The sequence below is a fragment of the Lipophrys pholis genome (assembly GCF_963383615.2).
Source record: "Lipophrys pholis genome assembly, chromosome: 15".
In the NCBI taxonomy this organism is placed as follows: Eukaryota; Metazoa; Chordata; class Actinopteri; order Blenniiformes; family Blenniidae; genus Lipophrys; species Lipophrys pholis.
In genome coordinates, this window is record NC_137642.1 from 17,269,553 (window position 1) to 17,293,693 (window position 24,141).

Below are 24,141 nucleotides of genomic sequence, written 5' to 3' on the forward strand. Positions count from 1 at the left end.
GAGTAAAAGTGTCTAATTATGCATGTTAAAGATTTTAAACTAAGAATACATACCGCCAACACTTTTGAACGTTTTGTCAAGCAAGGCCACGGCTGATGATGTCACTGTCCTTTTGTAGCTAAAACGCTCCAAAATCACAAGGGGATTTTTGTTTTTACTTCAGGAGTACTACGTGATATGGTGACGTGACTGGCTACGTATTGCTATAAAGCTGAGTAAATGTAGATTTAGACAGATTAAATGCCTTGACGCCAACGATTACTGAGGAACGTATAACATCGGCGACCATTTGTTAGCTAGGACCACACGAAGGACGCTACGCCAACCGTTGCCGTGGCAATTAGTTGTGCCTGCATGATGCCTGTATAAACATGAAACTTCTACTTCATCATATGAAATCATATTATTTTATCAACAGATAACACTTATCAGATTATGTAAATTGTGTTATGTTATTGTGTTTGTTTGAAGCGAAGGGAATATACAATTACAAATGTTTTTAATTTACGTAAGGCAGTGTGATAGGCGTCATACAGACATTGTCGCAAGACAGGCACCATGTACAGACTAGAGAATGTTTGTCTAAATGGAAATTGTTATAGTTTATAGAGTCATTTTAGGGGTCGATTCTGATTAAATGGATGTCTAATATAAACCGGCTACGGTCTGGTTTGGCCGTGAAGAAAAGAAGTCCCTGCTCCTGCTATGTCTCGACTCGTGAAGAAGTCTCCGGCAGTCTGTACCGACCTTCCTCTGGAAAACACGGACGTCTGTCACAAGCTGAGGTTACTGAGGAAGCTTCTGATTTCATGTTTTGGTCCGTCAGGAAGACTCAAGCAAATCCATAACAATATCGGAGGGCACGTCGTCACCACTTCATCCTCCTCTGTTCTTCTTCCACTGATTTCTTCCTCGCAGCCCCTCGTCAATCTGATTAAAGCCTCCATTCACGGTCACGGTTCTCGGTTCAGTGACTGCGGTTTGTTTGCTGCCATCTTTTGTTTGGCTCTCATTGAGCGAGCACAGCAGTGCAATGTTAGAAGAAGCATGGCTATTAAAGTGAACAAGCACATGCTGTCTGTGTGCACGAGCTACCTACAACAAGAAGAAGACTGTGCTTGTAAAGTGAAGCTTGACTTCTGTAGCAGCCAAAACTTGATCACATTAGCTCGCAGCATCATCTCCAGCAAACCAGCATGTGTACTGACGAAGCCAGAGTTGTTTCATATAAGCAAACTGGCCGTGCAAGCTTTTCTGCTTACCGTTCCCTGCAACAACCCGGGGACAGTCACCCTTGGCAGAACAGTGACTGTCTCAGTGGAGGGCCAGTCTGTGCTCGACTCTGCAGTGTTTCCAGGTTTACTGATAGAAATGCCTTGTGACTTTCTACGCAGTGAGATATACAATCGTTCGAATAATCCAATGCTTATGGTGTTGTTTAGCTCATCCCTTGCTGGGGACCTCTCTGAGCTAGAGGAAGGAGTCATCGAGGTGCACCCAGGTGTAGACACAGAATCACAGATACTGGATCAACTTCTAGACTTTGGCAAACAAGTGATCAAAGATGAGGTGAAGGTCTTTGTGTGCCAGAAGGTCATACACCCAGTGTTACAGCAATACCTGAGGACTCACGGGATCATTGTAATAGAAAGACTGGGAATCTCACTCATGGAGCCACTTGCTCAGCTGACAGGTAAGCCAGAAGCCTGTCCAGTTGGTGACTACTTTTGTCCATCACGCTATTCCCTGAATTAAGGATTCTATTGTTTTTGTACTTTGACAAATAGGAGCCAAGTCTGTTGCCACACTACAGACCACAATCACACCCGAGGTCTACGGGAAGGTGAAAGATCTCAGCATCAAGGAGTTTGGATCCAAGAAAATGTTGCATTTACAGCCTGTCGGGGAGTCAGCAATCTGCACCATGATCCTCTGCCACAGAAATGAGACCATGTTAAGTGAGCTCAAGGTAAGTTTGGTGTTAGTGCTTTAGTGTTGGCTTCAGCTGACTTGCTTCTTTACTCACATGTGAGGTACAGCAAACATATTCCTATCAGCTAAAAGTATATTAATTAAAAGTATATTAATCAATTATTTAGAATGAGCAAGTTTTTTTTACCCAATTCATTAAGTATTAATCATTTAAATAGCAGCAACACAGCAGCTTACCAGCAAGACAGTTTTTAGTTCAATGGGCTGGCTGGCAGGGCCTTTCTGTGTGGAGTTTGCATGTTCTCTTTTGCATCACCTTCAACCTCCAACATTCATTAGACATGCACAAAAGGTGATTATTGGCTCTGAATCAGCTGAAAGTGTGACTGTTTGTCTTGGGTAGCCACGCCATGATGTACTGATATGTGACTAGGTGTACTCAGAATTTCTTGTTAGCTGTGTCTACTGGAATCTGCTCAATTTCTAGTCATTCTTGTCTGAATAATAAGATGGATAATATTTCTACTGTTGATAAAACTAGTTTGAGCAAAGCTGCAAAGCTTCACCTTCTGTAAGATCCACACTGAGTGCAGCAATAAACAAAGACATGTTGATTAGACCTTTTTTTTTTTTTTTAATCCCACTGTGTGTTTATGTCACCAATTGGAACCAGAATAAAAAGTTTTGCCGAAATTCTAAAGTTGATCTGTTTAAACTGCAATATAACTGAAAGCTAAGATTGAGGCAAAGATGGAGAAATGCATTGTGTGGATGAAATAGTTTTGGTCACACATGCAGTGAGGACAAACTGTTACACTGTTACATCACAGATAAATGAATATTATTTTTCGGTAACAGATTGGTAACACCAGATGTCTCTGACACCCTCCATTTAAAAAGCACAATCCCAAGAACATTATTTTGTATAATAAATAATTAAAACCACCTAAAGGTGTCATTTTTGTTGGAGCTATTCAGAAACACGCAAAGCAAAAATAGAACAATTTTGCACCTTCCATCATCCATCTTCTACACCTCTTTATGTAACTGAGTTGCAGAAAGCTTAAGCCAATCTCAACCGAGCAAAGACAGGCTTCACTATCAACAGGTCACTAGTTCAAACACAGACAGATAATCTCATACACACAACTATTGGCAGTTTAGAGGTACCAGTTTGCGTTAAAGGGGACATATCATGCTAAATCCACTTTTTTAGCCCTTAAATGCATTTTGTTGTATATTTAGAGTGTTTAGAAGTACAGAAAAGTTCAAAGTAGTCTCTTCAGGTGCTCCGTTGATATCTTTATATTCTGTTTTGGTCATATTTTGCGATCGGTTTCGATTTTTCTATTCTCTATTACGTTTTTTGAACAATGACGTCACAGTATTCTCAGCGGAACTGCCAAATTAGGACATCGACATTTCGAGCAATCCGCCATTTTTGTTTCTCGCTGCGATTTTGTAGTCCAACCGAAGTTACGAGAGGATAAGTCGAAATGTTCGGTTGTTGGATGTAGTAACCCACAAGCTTCGTTACACCGTCTCCCAGCATCAGAACCTTTTCCAAGTGCCTGGTTGAGTTTTATTTTTCACAGAAATGTACCCACATCTGTGGGTAAGGTCATTTTTGTGTGCGCGAAGCACTTTAAGGACGACTGCTTCAGCAACCTCCGCCAGTATAAAGAAGGATTTGCCGAAAGACTTCGTCTGATTGAGCGGTCAGTTCCTTCTATCTATGGAGACGACGAACAGAGCACTTCGGTAAGCTGTATATAACGCTAAAAAGTGTGATGATAAGACGTCCCTGTCATTGTTTTGTTAGCATTAGCAGTTGCACCGTCTTCATATGTTAGCGCTGTGTGCTCGTTTTAGATTAGAATGTAACTTCTGTGTTAAATAGTCGTTGTAATACAGGCAGTATTGTAGTAGTGGGCATGGATGGAGAAGTTAGTGTAAATATAGTAACACACCATTGCGTTACATCCATATGAAGACGTTGTTCTTCAGGTGCATCATCGTCATTTTCATCTCGCTCCGCCGGGTCCGACTCTGGCTCCAACATGTATGGCTGGATGGACAAATCTTCCGTTGTTGACATTTTGTAAATAATGTGTGAATATAAAGTTTCTGCGCCGCTAGATAATTGTATCTGTTCTATCAAACTACAAAGATGGCCGAACAGGGTGAAGTTGAACCGAGTGTCACCTCTGCAACCTGGAGAGGAGGCGGGGTATGAAGTGTCTCATTTGCATTTGAAGAGACCGCCCCAAAACGAGTTGCTCTCAGAAGCACATCAGAAAAGGGGTAGAAAAGGGGCCTGTGGAGCTCTAATAATGAGGAATTCAGACCCAAGCATTGCAGTTTCGCGTTGTATAGACCACAACTGTATGATTTATATGTAAAAAGGAAGGATTTAAAAGCATGATATGTCTCCTTTAAATGATACTTTCTGGACGATGATAAGAAACTGCAGTACCAGAAGAAAACTCCACATGGAAAATGGCGCCAAGCAAACACAGTCTCACCATCCACCAGAAGATGTCAAACCTGTTTAAAAACACATGTTCCTATAAAAGAATCTGATTATAAATAAAAGAATTGAACTTTTTTTTTTTTAATGTCTTACATAAAAGGTGGTGTGCCAGAAGACAGAACACGTGTTGAGACTCACACTAAAGGAACCGTTTACCTTACTCGGAGGCGGGTGTACCGAGACCCACTTAGCTGCTTATGTTCGACACAAGGTGAGCTCCAGTATTTAGTCTTTCACTTTCATTAGTTTCATTTATCTACACTGCAATATATTTTTTTTCTTGTTCATCACCAAATGTTTTACTTCCAGAGCAAGAGCCAGGTTGCAGAGACGGCGTCTCTGTTGGGCTGCTCGCAGACAGAGTACCTTCTTGGTGTGGACGTGTTCTGCCGATCGCTGGAATCTGTCGCCAGAGCACTGGAGCACGACGGCGGCGTTTCTTCCATTGACCTGACTCACGCTCACCACTGGATTCTCCCTGCAGACGTAACGGAGGAGTGTTCGGAGGAGAGCTTGGACTCCTGCGGCTGTGGGCTGGTGAAGAGTAACACCAATACGAAGTGGACTCATCTAAACACAGAATACGCAGACTTTTGTCCTGCACCTTTGTTGAGAGACGCTCCCGTGCAGCCGCGTGTGCTGGACTCTTTCACAGCGAAACTTAATGCGTTACATGTTGCTGTAGAAACGGCTAATCTTGCACTGGATGTGAGATATGTAATTCAAGATGTGAACTAGCAGCAAAATGAAGATGATTCAAATGAGGACCAAAAGTTTTTTTTAAGACAAAATAAAGTGAAAACAGTAATGGTGAGCACGTGTCGCTTCTGTCTGATTAATCAGATGTACCGCACTTATGAATGAACCGTCACTTTTGTTTTGTGGACTTGTTATGCTCTACAAGCTGTGCATGCTGATGAGCATGAGGGCAAAAACACCACAAAGACATTACACATGACAAAATGTACTGCACATGCACAGATCCATTTACATTTTGATATCCACATACATGTCTGAATATGCATCAATGTCATTGCACATATACTAAAGACGACTCTGATCCATTCTACACAATATAAATAAATCGATGTATTTTAAATGAGAATGTCCAATGAATATTCCATATATTTTAGCTGTATTGGACATGAAATATCTAAAGCCCTTTGTTATATTCTTTATAATTTTAGTTCACAGGTTGAATAGTCAAGTTTAACTTCCTTGCTTCCGACCATGTGTAGTTTGCAAAATTGTAAAAACTTTCTGATGATACAAGAGTTTTTCCTTTTGGATGCCCCAATTTTTTAATATTAACGCCCCCAAAATGTAACGCAGACACCACGTCAGCGGTTTTGTGTGCAATTGTGAATCCGTGAAGAACAAAACCACCACAGCAGACATGCTTTTCAGTACAGTTTACTTCTTTTGTAACATGAATCCTCGGCCTCCTCTGAAGAGCCTTTTGGGATGCTTTTGTCAGTGGAACCTGAGATCAAAAAAACTCCAATAAGGGAGTAGTTAAATAGTATATTTTAGATTTGTGACTTGTAAGTTCCAATTCTTTAACCAAGAAGAAAAGAAGAATAATACAAAAAACGTTTCTAAAAGACAAAATACCATAGAACAGAAATGAACAGTGTTGAGGTTTAGCCTTTATCTCTCTTCACAGGAATGAGGTGATTTGAAGAAAACAGAACACCACTCCCTGCTGGAGAAAAAAAGATAACAGTTGGTGCCATTTTAGACCAACAGATGAGGGGAGGACAGGTCATACACTCCTGGTGTGTCGGGCGAGCTGGAGACAATGTTGGGCTGAAGGTGAAGGGAGAGGGAACACGTAAAGGGAGGGGGGGGGGGGGGGGGGGGGACGACTAGAATACACATTCTAAAATAAGACTAAAAGTGAGAATACGCTTTATATGAATATGTGCAAGTGATAAAAAAGGCACAATAGCACAGTGTGTCATGCTTTACTAGTTTCCCTTAAAATTAGCATTAGAGGTCATGTGAGTCTGGGGATTCATCCTTCAGCCTGCGCCCCGCTCGGTTCTACCACATACTGTAGCTTTATCCTCGGTGCGAAGCCTCTCACAATGCCAAGAGGAAGGGGAGTTATGTTAAGGGGACTGTTGTTATTTCAGCTTGAATTCAGAAGTCACCCAGAGATGACAAGACAACAGACACTGTGTACCATCAGTGAAATACTGGACTGGTTTTGTTTTGTTTTTTTGTCTCAAATTGGTTTTGTTTTATTTCGGTTTGCCTCGTGTTTGTCATTTCATGGAAAATGGCATGTTTTTCTTCCCTAAAAATAAAACAGCAGGGAGCAACATCCGTTTGTCAATCCGTAAGCCTAGCAGTGCAGCGTCACGCCTTTGTGCTGATCTTAATATTTCAGCCATCAATGACTTCAGAAATCTTGTTTCACCGACGCTCCAACTGCCTTAAGAGATATCGTATTGTGAATTCTCAATAAAAGTAAGTGAACATTAACATGAAAACTTACATTTCACCTATAACTTCTGGCATTCTTATTCAAAATATTACCCAGATATAGTAGCTCGCCCTATAGTTACAGTAAAAATGTCCCAGCTTCAGCTAAAACAAGCCGTTTCTCCTTTTACGGAACTGAACGTGAAACCAGCGATTTCTACAACTGTAGCAAAAGAAAGAAAAGAAAAAAGGGACAGTTATTATAATTGGCGTCTCTTATACTGACAATTCAGTAACTGAGGGGCTTCAAGTTGGCAGTGTAAACAAAGACTAGAGGTGTCAGTGTTGGAGTCTTGTACATGTAAACCCCCTGCTGCAGTTCAGTCTGGATGAATCCACGGTGCTACGAGCATGTGGTTGGAAGCCGGGAGCAGAGCTTTGCACACTGAATTGCTGGGCAAACCATGTTGATGGCTTTAGAGCTGAAGTGACACCGCTGCTTTTGTTCAAACCTACACACTAATTGAGTAAATACTATCACATCTAATAATACTACTGAGAAAGAGAAAAAAATAAAATAAAGAGAATAAAATATATTTCATCAACTAATATGATAATAAATGTTTTTGGTTTGTACAATAGGGGGTTAGTGAACTTTGTTGGGTGCAGCCCTTAGTTAGAAACTACAACGTTGTTGAGCTATGGTACCGATTACCTACAATTCTCTTTGAAATTGGAACTTGACGCAGTCAATCAAAACACCCAGGTAGTTTCATCTGGTATTATTTGAGTATTATCTATTTATATCTTCAGTTATTATTTATTATTTATTTTTATTTTATTTTTTTATGAGGCAATTTACAAGTATACAGGTCAAACCCAAATGTAAAAGTTGCATTATTATTTGTTTTTTTTTTCCCTGTCAGGAAAACAAACAGGGGGACTAAAAGAACAGCTAGAGTCCTTGCAAAAGTCAAATAAAAGTTCCCTACGCTTCCTCCAAGTCAGATTAATACGCACTCTTCTTATATCCTCTAACCATTCGCTCCTACAAATTCTCAAAACTGCATTTCAAGCAAAAGATTCAACCAAAAGCTCTGAGACACACTTCAAACTGAGAAGAGGGGAGAGAAAGGCCGAGGCGAGTCGAGGGAGATGAGGGAAAGAGGACTGTATTGGCTTCGAGTGTCTAGGTCCTTCCTGCAAGTAGTGGGCATAGCTTGGGGGTGGGGGTGGGGGTGGGGGGTGGGGGATAAGAAGGAGGTTGTTTGGGACAGGTTATGGCGATAGATAGTAAGGGCAGGGTGGCGGCGGCACGGAGGCCCCTGCAGAAGCTGACCTCAATGAACGACGAGGGCCCCAGCAGCGTAACTGACGGAGCTGTCCTGCCAGTTCCTGCACTGACTTGACTGCGCGTAATTCAGAAAAGAGAAGTTCATTTCTAGACCAGACTTCCTCAGCTCAGCCACAGCCTGCAAGACAGAAACAACATTCATAATTTAGCACCACTTAAGGAGTGTTAACGGGGAGGGTAGAAAGTCTCGACTGTTAAATGTATTTTCCCAACGCGCTTGACAACCTGCTGTCCTAAAAGGTCAACAGTCAGAAAGCGGTTCATGCGGAGGAACCTGGAGAGTGACTTCCTTTGTGTTCCTGTTCTATGTGAGAGAAACCTGCTGATGTGGAAAAGTCATCAGCTAAGATTTACTTCACTTATTTGTCATCAAATCTATGACCAAAGAATCTCCAAGCAGCCCAAGGCAGTGGAATACGTCTATCTGGAAAACAAAAAGTTACCACAACCTTCTTTAAACATATGGCTGCGTAGCAGGAAACCATTTCATCTGTTTCTCTCCAACATCAACGGTTTGTTGACGCATGATTAGATGTGGCAAAGTTTCAGTCAGTCATGAGACCAATCACATGTCAAATAGACAGAAGAGACTACCATGTTGAGTCTTAGCGACTAATTAACCAAAGTATTATATGTGTAATATGGTATATGTGATGCACTCCACGACAGACTAAAACAACTAAATCACTTAATGCAAAAAAAGAATTCTTGTTTTGTCTTGAACCTAAACTAATGAGGATATGAAAAGAGGTTGGACGATGAAATCTGATTCTGAAGTGAACACTAAAGACGCACGTCAGGTGCACTTCTAATCTAACTAAAAGTCGTGGTTTAATGGCATGTGTACGAGATTTGGGTTTATGTGGTTACAGATTGTGTAAAAACTAAATCTTATCATTAAATGGCCTTGCAACAGTTGCTGGGAAATAATATAAACACATCATCACAATGTGACACTGGTGAAAATTAGACTTTCTTGTACACACATGTAGCAGTACTCCAATCGGGTGACGCCCACAGATGGTGTTGCGGTACTTCTTCAAGTAATTGGTAAAGGACATGGGATCCAGCTGCTCTATAATGCCCATCCCCTGCAAACACAGAAAAAAAAAAAACAGTCAAAGAGAATTCATAAAAACGGAATGTTCCCTCGTGTCTTAAAGCGCAGACTGTTACTTATAGTCAAGTTCTGTTTGTTCACTGGAGATATTCTGCCTTAGTACAGCAATTCCAGCATAGATATTAACTACATTACTTTCATTAAATGCCCCCATGACAGCAAGCACATAGAGAAGCAAAACTTTCGTAAAGTAAAACGCAGCCATCATCAATGTGGCTGCAACTTTCTGCTCATGTCAGAGGGTCTACGAAGAGCTCAGTTCATGATTTAGCATTTTCCAACATGCTTTTCCAGACCCTAAGGGACACACGTTTGACATTCAATTCATGCAGATTACGATTAATGTAAAACAGTTTAATTGAATCCTGTAATATTAACATTGTAGTGTTTATTCGCTATTGGCATGAATGCGGGATACCAGCAAAAAAGAATTATATACAAATTTGCTTGTTTGTGATGCAGCTCCATTTCAGGGGCGACCACCACAGATCAAGTGCCTCCATCTCATCCTACCTCGAAAACCCCAACCATCTCCAAGTCATCCTTCCCTACATCAATGAATTCTATCTCTAACCTTAGACAATAAAGCTGATTAGCATATATATTCAAATAAACACACCTTCTGAGTTCAAGATGTTAATACCAAGTCATTCAAAATCTTAGGATTTGGGCTCACTGTATGTTTATTAGTCATAGCAGTGGCTCACAATCACAAAACTTTTTGTTTTTTAAACATATATCCTCAATTACCATTTTATCAAGATGCTCAATAGACCTGTAGATCTCTCCTTGAGCTTCATCGTAGTATGTGTAGCGAAACCGTTGACCTTAGAAAGAGAGACAGACAACAGCTGTATTGAGTTGTGTCACAGTTAAGACGTGCTTTGTCAGGATGAAGTTCATTCCCATCAGGCACTACCTACCCCAGTGGCAGAAGTCGGATGAGACGATGAAGAGGTTTGAAGGGTCTGCCAGGTACTTGCTGAGCAGCTTCCCGTATTCCTGTTCCTTGGACTCACTCAGGGCTCCAACGAGCACAGGAACGATGCTAAACTCGTCTTTGTGGCTGAAACGTCGGGCGACTTTGGTTAGCCACTGAACGTCAAGATGGTCAACGACATCTTCTCTTTTCATATGACTGCAGCTGGCATTTTCTAACATTCGTAATATATCTAGAGAGAAATTTGTGATTCTGATTCACACCGACTTTGAACCCGTCTTGAAGAAATGCTTCAACTGACACGATGGATTGAATCAACACTACACATTCCCTGCTTTTCAGCACAGACAGATTCCACCTGACTCCAGCCAACCAAACAGAAGGATATATCAATTATGCATATCACACTTTTCATGTGTCTTCACACGTGATTGTGGTTTACAGTATCTATAGAAAGCAAACAGATAGAAACATCTGAAAGATACACACTTGTTTTGGTATTTTCTTCTTTAACATTTTTCATGTATGACTGGGGAAAATCCTAGGTGTAAATGATCTATTCTAGAGTTCAGTGAATGCCACTGCGGTGTGCGTTACCTCTCCATGGCTTTAGCAGTGTAAGGCAAATGCATTTCAATACTGTGCTCGTCTTCATCTGTCTGCATGCTCATCCTCTCAAACAACCCAGTTTTCCAGAGGTCAGCATAAACTGTGAAAAAAGATGTCTCATATTACTGTGTGCATATTATCACATTCACATCGACTGATTAATTCATTTTGGAGCGGCTACAGTCAGGGAATTGTTTTATTCTCCAGATGATCATTAAAAGTTCAGGTTTGCCCCAACCATTTCTTCTGTTGTTGTTATTGCTACAGTCTAAAATAAACAGAGCTCTAACAGGTAGGTTAACATTTGTTCCATCTTTAGAGGAGTAATGATCCAGAGTGACTCAAAACAGGTGTTTTCTGGTTGTGTTGCATTCCAAACTACTACTTTATCACTGGGCAAACATTTACACGTTAGTTTAAGAAACAAAGGTTTCGGCGAGAATGTTGTGAGTGAAGAGTGAATACCCTTCTGGTCGATTCTCAGGTCATACAGGGGTGTTCTATAGATGTCTGCAGGTGACAGGGCACAGCGGGAGAGGGGCACGTGGTGTGAAGGTCCCAGGATGAACACCCTACGACTGAAGGGCAACAGGACTTATTCTTACTCACTCTGGCCACGAAAGAAACAGCAATATAATCCACTGCCTATGCTACAATCTTTTCACTCTGTTAGAGGAGGGGAATGAAGATAAGACACCGTCATACAAAAAAAAATTATTTAATAAGCAATAGAGCCCCCCCAAAAAAAAAAAACTTACGTAACTGAGGGATCAACCTGCTTGTAGGCATGTGCTGCACAAGCACCGCAGTAGGTATACCCAGCATGGCTGCAAACAATAACATGTCCAATTAGAATCAGATGTCATTACATTCAACATGACCAGAAGATATTTTTCTTCTTTTAATTAAAGCGTGCTTACGGCGCTATGATGGCTCTAGCAGGTCTGATGGTTGACTGTGCTTGAGACAGCCAGCCTTCTAGCTGTGCATTCAGCTGGGATCCTGCAATGGCAGAAAGATAATTATTATTTCAGTCACTGTAGGTCGAACAAAAGAGAGTCACCAAAAATAAATCTCACAGTGGGCAAACTGAAATACTAATTTCCACTTAAAAACGTCCAACAGAGATCACTTAGATTTAGGATTCCAACACAGTTAAAAGGTCAAGACTTAGGACAACACAAGGGTTCGGAAACAAACTAGAAAACGGTATTACACGCTCTACACAACTAACCACTACACTATGTCAATACTTTTGAATTATGACAAAAGCACAATCATCCATTGGTCATCTGGCTCTCGCCACATGAAGCTATGGTCCACGGTAAACCATTCCACCACTGTGTCTGTGTTTACTAGGCCTACTTATGTCGGTTCAACATCAATAACAGGCAGCTGACTCACTCCTAGTTAGGCCGGCTGCGAAATCAAACACTCAGGATAATAGGCTTTGTAAAGACAGAGAGTTCGATAAGCATAATGACAGGTTTGTGTCTTCTCAGAAGGAACCTATAGTCTATCTATGGTGGGAATGCCTTAATAAACGTTAATAACAAAGCAGCAAAGCAAGCTAATGGGGGATAAACCGGCAGCCTGGTTGGGTTTAATCAGAAGAAACTAGTGTATGGCTTATGAAATGGGGGAAGGGGTGCAACATGAACCTACAGTATTCTGCCCTGCCCAGTCCTTTGTTTCGTCGCAGAGGAAAATTTCTGCACATAACTTAAGCGAGTCTGGATCAGACAGCAACAACACTCCCCACAAAAAGAGCTGCTTTAATGAAAGTAGGCAGAGGGCTTCGGGGGGTGTCTGGTGCGGCTAGCCGGGGTAGCATGTAGGCCAGGAAGTTCTGCAATATCAGCCAACTTAGCTCGAGTTGAGTGGATAGCTTGTCAAAAAAATTAATTAAAAAAAATGCCAAGTCGCTGACACTCATTTGTTTTGAAAACACCTCCATCCAGCATCCGAGCGTTTGGTGCTGAATAAGCTGAAATAAAACCCTGCGCCAAAAACAGATGGAGCAGTGACAGACAAGTGGAGGCTAGCTGACTTTTACCAGCTGGATTAGTGCGAAGCCAGCCGAACGTCCGCCGATGTAACACACAAAGACAACATTTATAACGACAACATAACACAGGTTTGGAATCAAAACGGTCATCAAAAGCGATTTTGCACGCTGTCACGAAGAATTAAAAATTAAAAAAAAAGAAGCAACATCCTCCCCCCGACTAGCATCCAGCATGCTAACAGGGACCGAGCCTGTGTTGATAGTTACCTGAAGCCGAGTACCAGCTCCCGGCGTGACTCGCTTCTCTGCACACCGCTCGGTTCGACATCTTTGTTCCCAAGCCGCCTATCTTGGTTTTACTTGTTTCTTGTCAGGTGGGGGGGGGGAAAAAAATAAAAGGAAGCAGCGGGGATCCGGCGTTAGCTGACAGACAGGAGAAGCAAGAGCCTGCTGGCTGATTTGCCTGGAAAGACAAAGGGCAGCTGGCTGGAGAGACAGCGGGCTAACTGGCTAACAGGCTGGCTCCGATCAGCTGGCCCGGCTGCTGCTGCCGGTTAGTGGGGTGGCCGGGAGGGGGGCAGCGAGCTGGTTTTGTCAGACAGCCTGGTGATGTTATCGTGTGAATTTTGGACCCAGCCTTTGTGTTGTGCCGGTGTCTTCAACCCAGGAGACCAGCAAGAAGAGGACGCTTTGTCACAGCCTGGATCTGAGGATTTACTTGAAGCGTCTACCGAAGCAGGTGAGGGGCGGAGCTGAAACTCTTATTGTGGTGACGTCAGACGGTGCTGATTGGCTACAGTATTGGAGTGCACACTCTGATTGGTGGAAAACAATATTGGGACGGGGACCATTTAAGACGAGTCCGATTATAAAACTGTACAAACGTCAGTTAAGCCAGTACTGAGGTGCTTATTACAACAACAACAACAACAACAACAACAACAACAACAACAACAACATAATACCATTGTCAATCTGAAATAAACCATGGCTTTATCATCATTCCAATTCTTGGGTCACATTCATCCCCAAATTGAACTAAAATGGGCCAGACCATTAAAAACAAAGCATGATAACATATAAATATCCATCCATCCATCCATTCACCTTCTATACTACTTTTTTCTGTGCAGGTACACAGGGCTAACTATGAACGAGGGCAGAGCACACCAGGTTGCCAGTCCATCACAGGACAAACAGTGAGACAGACAGACAGACAGACAACCACAGAAACTCATATTCCATTCTGTTGTCTTTCATTGCATGTTTTCTATGTGAATGCATGGGCGTACCCTGAGTATTTGTTTGTCTAAAAACATGTATTTTGACCTTAAATTCACTATAGGCGTGAACGTGGGTGTATGTGACTCTTAGTGTTTGCCCTGTGATGTACTGGCAACCTTTGAGTGCGTATCCTGCCTTTCCCTGTGGTTTGGATTGGATGCAGCATCCTGTGACTCTAAATTGGGAAATGCAGTATCAACGATAGATGGACAAATACACTTTTCTCAAAATGGAAACAAGCTTACATTACTGAAATTGCAATTGGAAATCCTTTACAGCTCAGTGTTTCTCGAGACTAGTTCCCCACCTTGCTGCCATCTGCCCTTCAATTGTTGAGCTCAGCATTATGTTATGTTCAGAACAGACGTTTGAACCATTAATGAAATTGCAGTTGGTGTTGTCCTTGTTATTGCTTGATGTATACTTTCCTGTGACTAAATTACTGCCTGTTGTGGGACATATGACATGTTATAAACCATACATAAACCATCGAAATCTTTTATGTGCGTTTGTGTCTGCCAATCAAAATACTGATCAGAGCTGAACATGTGATATGTGATACAACATGTTTGAAAAAAAGACAACAATAACAACAAAAGCACTACAGAAATTCCTATTGACAGAATATAAAATGATTTAGAAAACGAATGTAATTTGTAAGGCATCAAAAGTCACTCAACAGCATTTACACAATAATCAAGACAAAACAAATGTTTTTCTACAGACTTTTCTTCGTTGTGTGCTTGTGCAATACTGTACTACTTATGTAAACATGGATGTTTGAAGGGGCCTCTTGATAAATGACAAATGAAAATAAAACGTGGGCAGTGGTGACCTAGAAGTTGTCACATTTGCTAGTTCCATTCCCAGACAGGTTATTACTGAGCAACGCCCGTTATAATTGGCTTCCCGAGTGCTGTAATTGCTCCTAGTAATAAGATGGGTCAAATGTGGTGTCCTGGAGCTTAGAGAAGCAGACTAGGAATCAGGAGTTCACAAGGTTGTATCCCAAAGCAGACAGGTCATTACCGTGGGTCCCTGGGCAAGACCTTTGACCCCTATCAGCTCCCTGGAGTGCCTTAATGTGGTTGCTCACCACATCCAGTATGGGATTAAAATGCTTTCTTTTCTTCTTTCTCACTGAACTTTCACTGTTCACGAAATGCGAGTGATCTTGCATTTTTATAGCATTTATTAAAGTGTACATATTTAAGGAATGATATATTATTGAAGCTCCATGATGGGCTTCTGAACCTTGACCTTCATCTCTCCCAGACACCATTGAATTATACAGGTGTGGAATAAGTTGAGTAGAGCTTGTATTTCCCACCAGAACCATAGACGATACTATTTGATTGTTTATCACAAATTACAAAGACTTCTTAAGTGTAGTTTGTGAACACACTGTGCCCATTACAATTATATAGGTCAACCATATGATATGGCTGTAATTTCATTGTACAATAAAATGAATTAGAAGTTGGATGTTAAAAAAATATAAATAAATAAATAAAATAAAATAAAATAAAATAAAATAAAATAAAATAAAATAAAATAAAATAAAATAAAATAAAATAAAACAAAACAAAACAAAACAAAACAAAACAAAACGCACCCGGAAGTAGAGGTTGGGTTTTATCAGCGGAACGGAACGGGAGGGCGGGGACTGCTGTCAGACGGACACACGGGAAAGCGGAAGCTAATGGCCGGAGTGTTAGTGCAGCGATGAGGCTCCACAGCTTTTGTTGTATATGGGGTAAAATATTGTGATATAAGCCACATAAATAACCAAATGTATTCTATTTATGAGATATAAATGCGACGCATTTGCTAAGGAGAGTCTTGCTTTCTGTTTTAACGAGCTAAGTCCGAGTTACCGCTAACGCGGCGACAAACGCGAGAGCGATGTCGGCCAAAACAAACGCCTCTAAAAGCAAAGACAACTGTGAAGTTATTAAAAACTACCACAAGCAGGCCTTTGAGTGCATATCGAAGGCGTTGCGGGTCGACGAAGACGATTCAGGTGTGTTTACGGTTGTTTTATTGACGTGTTTTTTCGAGTGACCGCTCGGAGTAAACACCCCGCTGCTCTGTGACCACAGGAGAGAAGGGGGAGGCTGTGCAGTGGTACAAGAAAGGGATCGCTGAACTTGAAAAGGGCATCGCGATAGAGATCACCGCACAAGGTACTACACACACCCCATGGGCTTAACGTGTTGATGTGCTATCGCCTCACACTCGCTGTTTAATCAGCAGGGGATCAATACGAGCGAGCCAAGAGACTACAGGATAAAATGGTCACCAACCTCACCATGGCAACAGACAGACTCGTCCTTTTAGGTCAGTGAAGTCCAGCTTGATTGAAATCCTGACGTGTTTGATCAAAGTAATAATGTCGAGCTTGAGCGTCCTTTTTGTGCTTCACAGAGACAACACTGGCAAAAAGGAGAAGTGATCCCCAGAGGTCCTCAAACCATGTTCTTCCTCAACCAAAGCCTGCTAATAAAAGTCACCCTGGGATGGCAGGAGTGTCCAACATCAGGCCCACCTCAGCTCTCAGACCATCGCCAAGGCCCTCTGATCCAAAGGTGATTATCTCTTCTATTTTTCTTCTTATATCAGCGTAGACTTGTCTGATAGTTGTATGATTTTAAACGTTTTATATGTGTATCTTTATTAATAAGAGAACACCATGCACATTTTTCTTTGTTGTCCCGGATAAAGCAGCTAGAATGCTTCGTATTTCAGTTGACCAGCCCAACAAAGCACCAAGCAGAAAAGTAATGAAGCTCAACAAATTCAAGATTGCCAGCATACTTTGTACAATCTCTTCATATAAATCAAACCTGAATTACTATGTTTACACCATCAAAACTGATAACCCATTTGATGTTTATTTTCTTAGTTCCTGCATGAAATCTTTCCAAAGTTTTTGTGACGAGAGGTGAACCTATTGTTGTGCAGAATGAGTGAACAATGGTGACGCCTCTGACCCACCCATCATGCAGCTGGTCACACTTATTAGCTGTAATCGGGTTACTTATCTCTACCTTATAACAGATAACTGTTAAAATACCATTACATTTTAATGATCACAGTAGTGCACAATGTCGGTCCGTGTTTCACCCCACGCTGCTGAAGTGTCGCACTTTCTGTGGGATTTAATCTGTGCTCACTCAGGCGACGCCCCGGATGGCAAAAGCCCAAAATGGAAAACCCTCAGCCGTGAGACAGCCCCCGAAGAGAGACGTGAAAAACTTCAAAAACGTGGACAGCAAACTGGCCAACTTGATTCTGAACGAAATTGTTGACAGGTACGAAGGAGATAAAAAGTATGAACGGAGCCAAGTGTTTAATGTTTTAAAAAAAAATAAGTAAGAGAGTTGCACTTTTGTTTCCCAAATTGGATTTGAGCTTTGACTTTGACATTGTTATAAATGAAAGTATTGATGACTACGTCAAATAGTAAGTTTGTACTCCCTCCTACTTCTAATCAAATATGTTTATATGTATTACGTACAATGACATCATTTCATGATATGAAGTTCAAAAGTGATGTGATTGACAACATTACAAAAAAAACCAAAAAAAAAACCTGTATAACGCAACCTGCATCTGTCGTGACTCGTTTTGTCCACTGCAGAGGAGCGTCCGTGTCCTTTGGAGACATTGCAGGACAGAATCTAGCCAAGCAAGCACTCCAAGAAATCGTCATCCTTCCTGCCTTAAGACCAGAGGTAATTCACTCAGAAACTTTTTCCCTCAGTGTATTTCTAAGTACGAGTTTCCAAATTGACACGCAATGCTTCTTCGTATTTTACTTGTCAGCTGTTTACCGGGCTGAGAGCTCCTGCTCGAGGTTTGCTTTTATTCGGCCCCCCCGGGAATGGGAAGACGATGCTGGTAAGTTGAGCGTTTGTTCCAGAACAATGAGCCAATTCGCTCTGAGGAAACTGTGCGATCGCATGAGGCTGCCGATGATCTTGCCTTGAATTTAAAAAAAAAAGCTGAGTCCCGGCCGCTCACTTCCTCTTTCCAGGCAAAAGCAGTCGCTGCAGAGTCCAACGCCACATTCTTCAACATCAGTGCTGCCAGCTTGACCTCCAAATACGTACGAAACTCCATTATATTGTACATGCAGCACGTCTTCACGTCATCCTTTATTTTTTTGTGACCTGTCCTGTCCTTACCGTTGCAGATGGGAGAAGGCGAGAAGCTTGTACGCGCTCTGTTTGCGGTCGCCAGAGAATTGCAGCCCTCTGTCATCTTCATTGGTTTGTATTTCTTTATGCTACAAAAGATAGTGGGGATAGTGGCTGGAAATATTTACAGATACATTATTATAATCAAGTTATATGATGATGAGCCCCTCACTCGCAGAGCTTAACTCACATTGAACTCACTTAAGCTTATTTATACCATTACAATTAGTCTTCATTACACTGACAATACATTTACTGGAAAATATATATATATATATGTTTGATCCCCCTATCCCATCTTAGATATTGGTCCATACATAACTGGTTCATTATCCCATCTTGTCTCAGATGAAGTGGACAGTCTACTGTGTGAAAGGCGAGAGGGAGAACACGACGCATCTCGACGCTTAAAGACGGAGTTCCTCGTTGAGTTCGACGGGGTGAGAGTTTCCCGAATTCGACGCAGCACCACCCCCAGAGGAAGGAAACCACAGCTGGGAAAGTCTTCAGTGATTTTCACATCCGTCCTCTTGTGTGTTCCAGGTGCAGTCTGGAGGAGATGACAGAGTTCTGGTGATGGGAGCAACCAACAGGCCCCAGGAGCTCGATGAAGCAGTATTAAGGTGGTTCTCCACGGTCACATGCTGGTTTGTTCTTTGATTGAGATTTGACTTTAGTTCGAGCTGAACGGTTTTGTTTCGTTCATTTGACAGGCGCTTTGCTAAAAGGGTTTACGCGGCGCTGCCGGACGACGAGGTATGAGTTTTGGAAAATACTGCATTGGTCTGAATATAAAGGCAGACCTTTATTTTCTTGTGCAATTAGTTTTGAAAACATGGGGTTGTCTAATATTTACAAAAATGTAATAAGGTTGATTAAAATTGCCACAGGATGGTGTCATTTTAAGCCATTTGGAACACGGTGTCAATTGAAACTTAATTGAAAATTCTAAATGACTTCAAATTACTGCGTTTAGTGAAGATGGAAAAAAGGAAAAATCTTTCCTAATTAACTGAAAAACTGGGGATTTGATATAAATTTGTTTTCACTATATTTTGTCAAAAAATAAGAAACAAGATCCTTTTTTTAAAATATGAGGGGAGGTCGTTTTATAATCAGACCAAGATTTGATTCTTTTGGAGCTTCTTGCTTCTTTTTTTTTAACATATATTATTTAACTAATTTCCTCCAGACTCGATTCACACTCCTGAAAAACCTTTTGGGGAAGCAAGGGAACCCATTGAGCAAGAATGAGCTTTCACATCTCGCAAAGTAAGTTTAACTTTGAATATCTATGCTGTTTATGTGCTTTTGCATTCATTGCTGATTTTTTATTTTGTTTTGCACGCGACAGAGCAACGGCGGGATATTCAGGAAGTGACCTGACGTCGTTAGCTAAAGATGCTGCGCTGGGACCGATACGAGGTATCGGCCCGTTACGTAACCGTACCTTTTTTTTTTTTTTTTTCTCCGGAGCAAACCTCAGTCTGTTTATTAAATGTTAAAATTTGTCCTCCAACAGAGTTGGGACCTGACCAGGTCCGCTGCATGGCTGCTGCTGAGGTGAGATACCACCGCTGACTCTCTCCTTTCTACTAATCTACCGTCTCAGAATATATTTACATATAATTGATTATATTGTTATATTCTATGAGTGTTAAAGGATTTGCACATCATTGCATCTATTTTCAGCTAAACAAAATTACAACGCAGCGGATTGTTTTCTGGACTTGGGTTCATCAACATAAATAAAAAAAAAACTATAAAAGAGAAAAGGCGGCGAATGATATAACAATGTAATATTGTGTTCATCTACATTATAGAAAATGGGTCATGGTTTTTTTCGGCACACTGCTTATCTCCTTTCTGCTCATTTTCTCTTACATAAGAGTCCTGAGGTCTCTCTTTGTGTATGTTCACAGATGCGTAACATCAAGATGAAAGACTTTGAGGATTCCCTGAAGCGCATTAAGCCCAGTGTTAGTCCATCGACTCTGAATATGTATACCAAATGGAACCAGGATTATGGGGATACAACAGCTTTTTGAGCTTCATAGCTCCTATGCACTTATAAATACAAAACAAAAAAGAGACATAAAACAGGTTTCCTGCATTTTTCTCCGATGGAACGTGATCGTATGCACACTGATTAAAACTTGGATCAAACTCTTTGTAAATTCTTATGTATTCATTAATAATTGACATTTGAAACCACTGTGGGATTATTTCCTGTTTTATGGGAAGGCTTTGCTAATGCAAATCCTAAAAATGTCTTTATTGTGTTATTACTTTTCTTAAAACAGCCATGCTACTTGAAATTGTATTATTTATTCTCAAGAATGTTTTGCAAAAATACAAGTGATCTTTCTTTTGCCTGGAAAAAAAAAAGTGAACTTCTGTAAAAAAAAAAACCAGGCATAACTTATGTCATTAAGATTATTAATCATCTCCATCAGGCACCCGATGTATTGACGTGTTGATGGTATTGATCACCAAGTGCTCGCAGTACTTTGAGAAATGTACAAGAGTGACGACAATTAGGCAAGAAAAAGAAAATGGGAGTTTTGTTTTCTTGTAGATGTAGTTTGAAAAGGTTTTCCATTTTGCACAGGTAGATTGTAGATATAAATATTGACCTTGTTTGGAAAGTAGGAGACCTAATCCTCTGTGGTGTTTAGCCCTTTTTCTTTTCTCTGGAGTTTGGGTTGGAGTACTTCAACTGAGCCAAACTGTAGTGGCTCTTCTGCTCCTCATTCATCAATAAATACATTTGTTATTGATTCTTCTGCCTCATTATTTGTGTCTTTGGTGTGATGATTTGTACATGTGGTGACTGTGGCTCTGATGAGGATTTGGAGGCTCTGGTTGTGAGTGAAATGGGTTTTTTGGGCTGATTGTTCAAGTGAGTCAAGGTTTGTGTTGTGTGGGAATGATTACAAATACATGATTGTAATCAAGGAATATTGTTTGGGTGCTTTTAATCCTCTTTTTCCCAAAGAATGTCATTTTACACAAATTTAAGCACAATTGAGATAAAACACATTTTTGCCACTAATCATAACTCCTGTTATGACCACAAATAATCTTATGGCCAGAGGGTTGTTGGGTTTTGTCTTCATAGAAATCTTCAGCATTTTATCTAAATTTGTTTTAAACTCCAATTACCATTGAGTCATTCTAAATACTTTCAAAAATTAGATTTTAATACATACTTTTAAAGGTTGAACAATCTAGAGTAGTGAAGTAGTTGTTAAAGATGTAACAGTTGTTTTACTTGGTTCTATATATATTTAGTTGAGACCGCTGAAATGCTAGAAAATACACTTAAAAGAAAGCAAGTTTTCCATAATACTGTGTTTAAAAATGAATTAAAACGGGCAAAGTGCAGGTTGTAATGACCTTCTGTGACGACTGCAGTGAAAAGGAGCTGCTGAAGTCTTCTGGATTTGGCTTTACACGTCGGTGCAGCACGGTGATGAGGAAGTCACTTCCCAGCAGGTTAATCCGCTTCCTGTGCAGTTTGCATGTCATCTCTTTGTGCTTATGTGGGTTTCCTCCATGGTCCAGTGACATTCACTTCAGATTTATGGTGACTCCAAATGACCTGGAAGGATGAATGAGAGTGTGATGGATGTTCAGGGTGTGTCGCCTTAAATCAGCTGAGACTGACTCCCGGCCCCAAGCAACCCTGAAGTAGATGAAGCGTCATGGAATAATCCTGTGTTTTCTCAACACAATTAATGTAAATATCAAAACCGACATCAGACCTTTAGACAATTTTTGTCCAAAGTTTCCTGACTGATGGCCACATACAGAAAAACTACATAATAGACAGAATAACTCAGTAGAGGTGAATTAGTTTTTTGAACTTACTTCCTTTGATCAGCCTTGTTTTGTTGAGAACTTCACTCAACCATCAGAGCAGCTTCTGACAAGAAGATGTGATCTGAAACTCTATTATTCATCAAGTTTGTACTCAAGTAGTTCTTCACATTACTCTTTAACCTCGAATAACTCCTTTTTTTTTTTTTTTAAAGAGTGATGATGCCAGAGCCACCTTGCTGAAACGTCCCAGTTTAGTCAACCGCAAGTTTTCATATATTTCATGATATTTTTAAAACTTCCATCGGGCCGTTTTAAAAATGAACTTTGGGCCACAGTTTAGACATTTCTTGATTTAGTTTTTAATAGAAGTCAGGATACATCCGTTAAGTTCCAAATCATGTGCAATGCTTGGCCTCTCTCTGACACTGTTGTGAGATTCTCTGTGAAGGTCTAGTTTCTCATCGATGCTGTACTGAACTGAGAAAAGCCTTTTTCCAGCAGGTAGATGGTGCTGCAGCTCTGCTTTAGCCTAAAACGTCCACTGTCTTTCAGCTTGCTCTGCTTGAACCAGGCAGATATTTCGCCTGCAACCACAGAAGTGAGGAATGCAGTAAATTGCTATTAATGGAAAAAAAATTATAAGGACATGTTCTCTTGTGTCGACTGTCAGGTTGAATGATAAATTGGTTGAGTTTGTGGTTTTGGGGTATGTCTAACAGTTACTCTTGGTGTGTTCATGCACATACATGTAGATGCTTTGGAGGGAAGCTGGCACTCCCCCCCCCTCTCTTTCTGAAGGGACATTATACAAGACCCCATAAGCAGCCACTTTCTAATTAACATGACAGTACTTTAACTCTCAGACTGGGGTCACCAGCTGTCGGGGCCACTGCTCATTCAAGTAAATGCATGCGGTCGATCATAAGACTTTATGACAGGGCTCTCCAAACCAGTTTGCAGATAAATCCTCTCTTAAATTCCATCTCTCTCCCAAAGGCCTGTCCTATGGTCAGTTGGTGGTGGTGCTTGTGGCTGGTGTGGCGCGGCAGCCGCAGCATCCGTCCCTGCAGTTTTGTTTACAGACTCTGCGAAAGCAAACATTTTCTACAATTAAAGCTGAGTTTTATTTTCACACTGAGGTTGTCACGAGAGGAGATTTAAGGGGAAGAGCATGCAAAACAACCGCTCCGGGAGCTGCAACCACACCTAGGACTGCTCCAGTTCCCTCGGGGGTGAGATGTTGGATGGAGTGTGTTGTTTCAGATCGTAGTGATGGAGGTTGCATATGTACATTCTACATACCTCCACTCCTTCTACAGTATCCTGAATTTCATCTTCTGATTTGGCTGAACAAAATAACTTCTGATAATAAGTATGGAAATGTGGCCCGAGACTTTAGTCCAAAAATACTAATACTGGGATTGTGTTTATACAGTAAAGTACCATGTTACTGTGTCCTTCTGTGGACATTAACAGTGTCTTTCCTCTCTTTCTCTGTCATTTTGTGCCACCTTTTATTCATTTCTTTATATATTTACCCTCCTTTTCTCTGACCTGTCTCTGCATTGTCCTGCGCTTTCCCATTCCTCTTCCTTCATTTACTTTCACATTGACACAAAGACTTTGTTTAACGACTTTATTCCAAAGCATCGGCAAGAATAAATCCACAACACAACTGATACTAAATGAAGTCATGGTTGCTTTGAATAAGGTGAATAAGATCAGTAAGTTTCATTGAAAGTTAGAATTTAAAGAGCTGGGACGCTTCAAATGATGTAATTGATAGTTTGACATTTCAGTCACTCTGGAAGCGTTAGCATTGCATGTTATGAATTACATCATTTCTACGGTTTCAAAAGCAAACAACAAGAGCTCACATGCATTTCAGAAACGTTTTGTGTGCG

At 41.0% G+C, this 24,141-nt stretch overlaps 3 protein-coding genes across 5 annotated transcripts; 2 read left to right on the forward strand and 1 right to left on the reverse strand.

Moving 5' to 3' along the window:
• Positions 1–530: 530 nt before the first annotated feature.
• On the forward strand, positions 531–5,278 carry mkks (MKKS centrosomal shuttling protein). The gene is made up of 4 exons (XM_080481625.1): positions 531–1,693; positions 1,788–1,969; positions 4,566–4,676; positions 4,775–5,278. The coding sequence occupies exons 1-4, from the start codon at positions 706–708 to the stop codon at positions 5,201–5,203; spliced, it is 1,710 nt and encodes a 569-aa protein (XP_080337751.1). The 5' UTR covers positions 531–705; the 3' UTR covers positions 5,204–5,278.
• Positions 5,279–5,416: 138 nt separating this feature from the next.
• Positions 5,417–13,655, reverse strand: memo1 (mediator of cell motility 1). The gene is made up of 10 exons (XM_080481626.1): positions 13,194–13,655; positions 11,839–11,920; positions 11,677–11,745; positions 11,384–11,496; positions 10,907–11,018; positions 10,293–10,435; positions 10,120–10,196; positions 9,236–9,340; positions 8,235–8,367; positions 5,417–6,170 (listed from the first exon to the last, which is right to left on the reverse strand). Exons 1-9 carry the CDS (start codon positions 13,252–13,254, stop codon positions 8,236–8,238), a joined length of 894 nt encoding a protein of 297 aa, XP_080337752.1. The 5' UTR covers positions 13,255–13,655; the 3' UTR covers positions 5,417–6,170; position 8,235.
• Positions 13,656–15,873: 2,218 nt separating this feature from the next.
• spast (spastin) lies at positions 15,874–21,205 on the forward strand. Of its 3 annotated transcripts, none has more exons than XM_080481627.1 (16): positions 15,874–16,233; positions 16,313–16,396; positions 16,464–16,550; positions 16,638–16,798; positions 17,391–17,524; positions 17,854–17,947; positions 18,039–18,113; positions 18,250–18,321; positions 18,409–18,484; positions 18,761–18,852; positions 18,956–19,035; positions 19,126–19,168; positions 19,605–19,684; positions 19,767–19,837; positions 19,935–19,975; positions 20,335–21,205. In XM_080481627.1, the coding sequence occupies exons 1-16, from the start codon at positions 16,116–16,118 to the stop codon at positions 20,458–20,460; spliced, it is 1,434 nt and encodes a 477-aa protein (XP_080337753.1). In that variant the 5' UTR covers positions 15,874–16,115; the 3' UTR covers positions 20,461–21,205. The 3 variants fall into 3 exon arrangements, with proteins under 3 accessions (XP_080337753.1, XP_080337754.1, XP_080337755.1); XM_080481628.1 differs by having other exon boundaries at positions 15,885–16,233; positions 16,467–16,550; positions 20,335–21,195; XM_080481629.1 differs by having other exon boundaries at positions 15,899–15,966; positions 20,335–21,195.
• Positions 21,206–24,141: the final 2,936 nt, after the last annotated feature.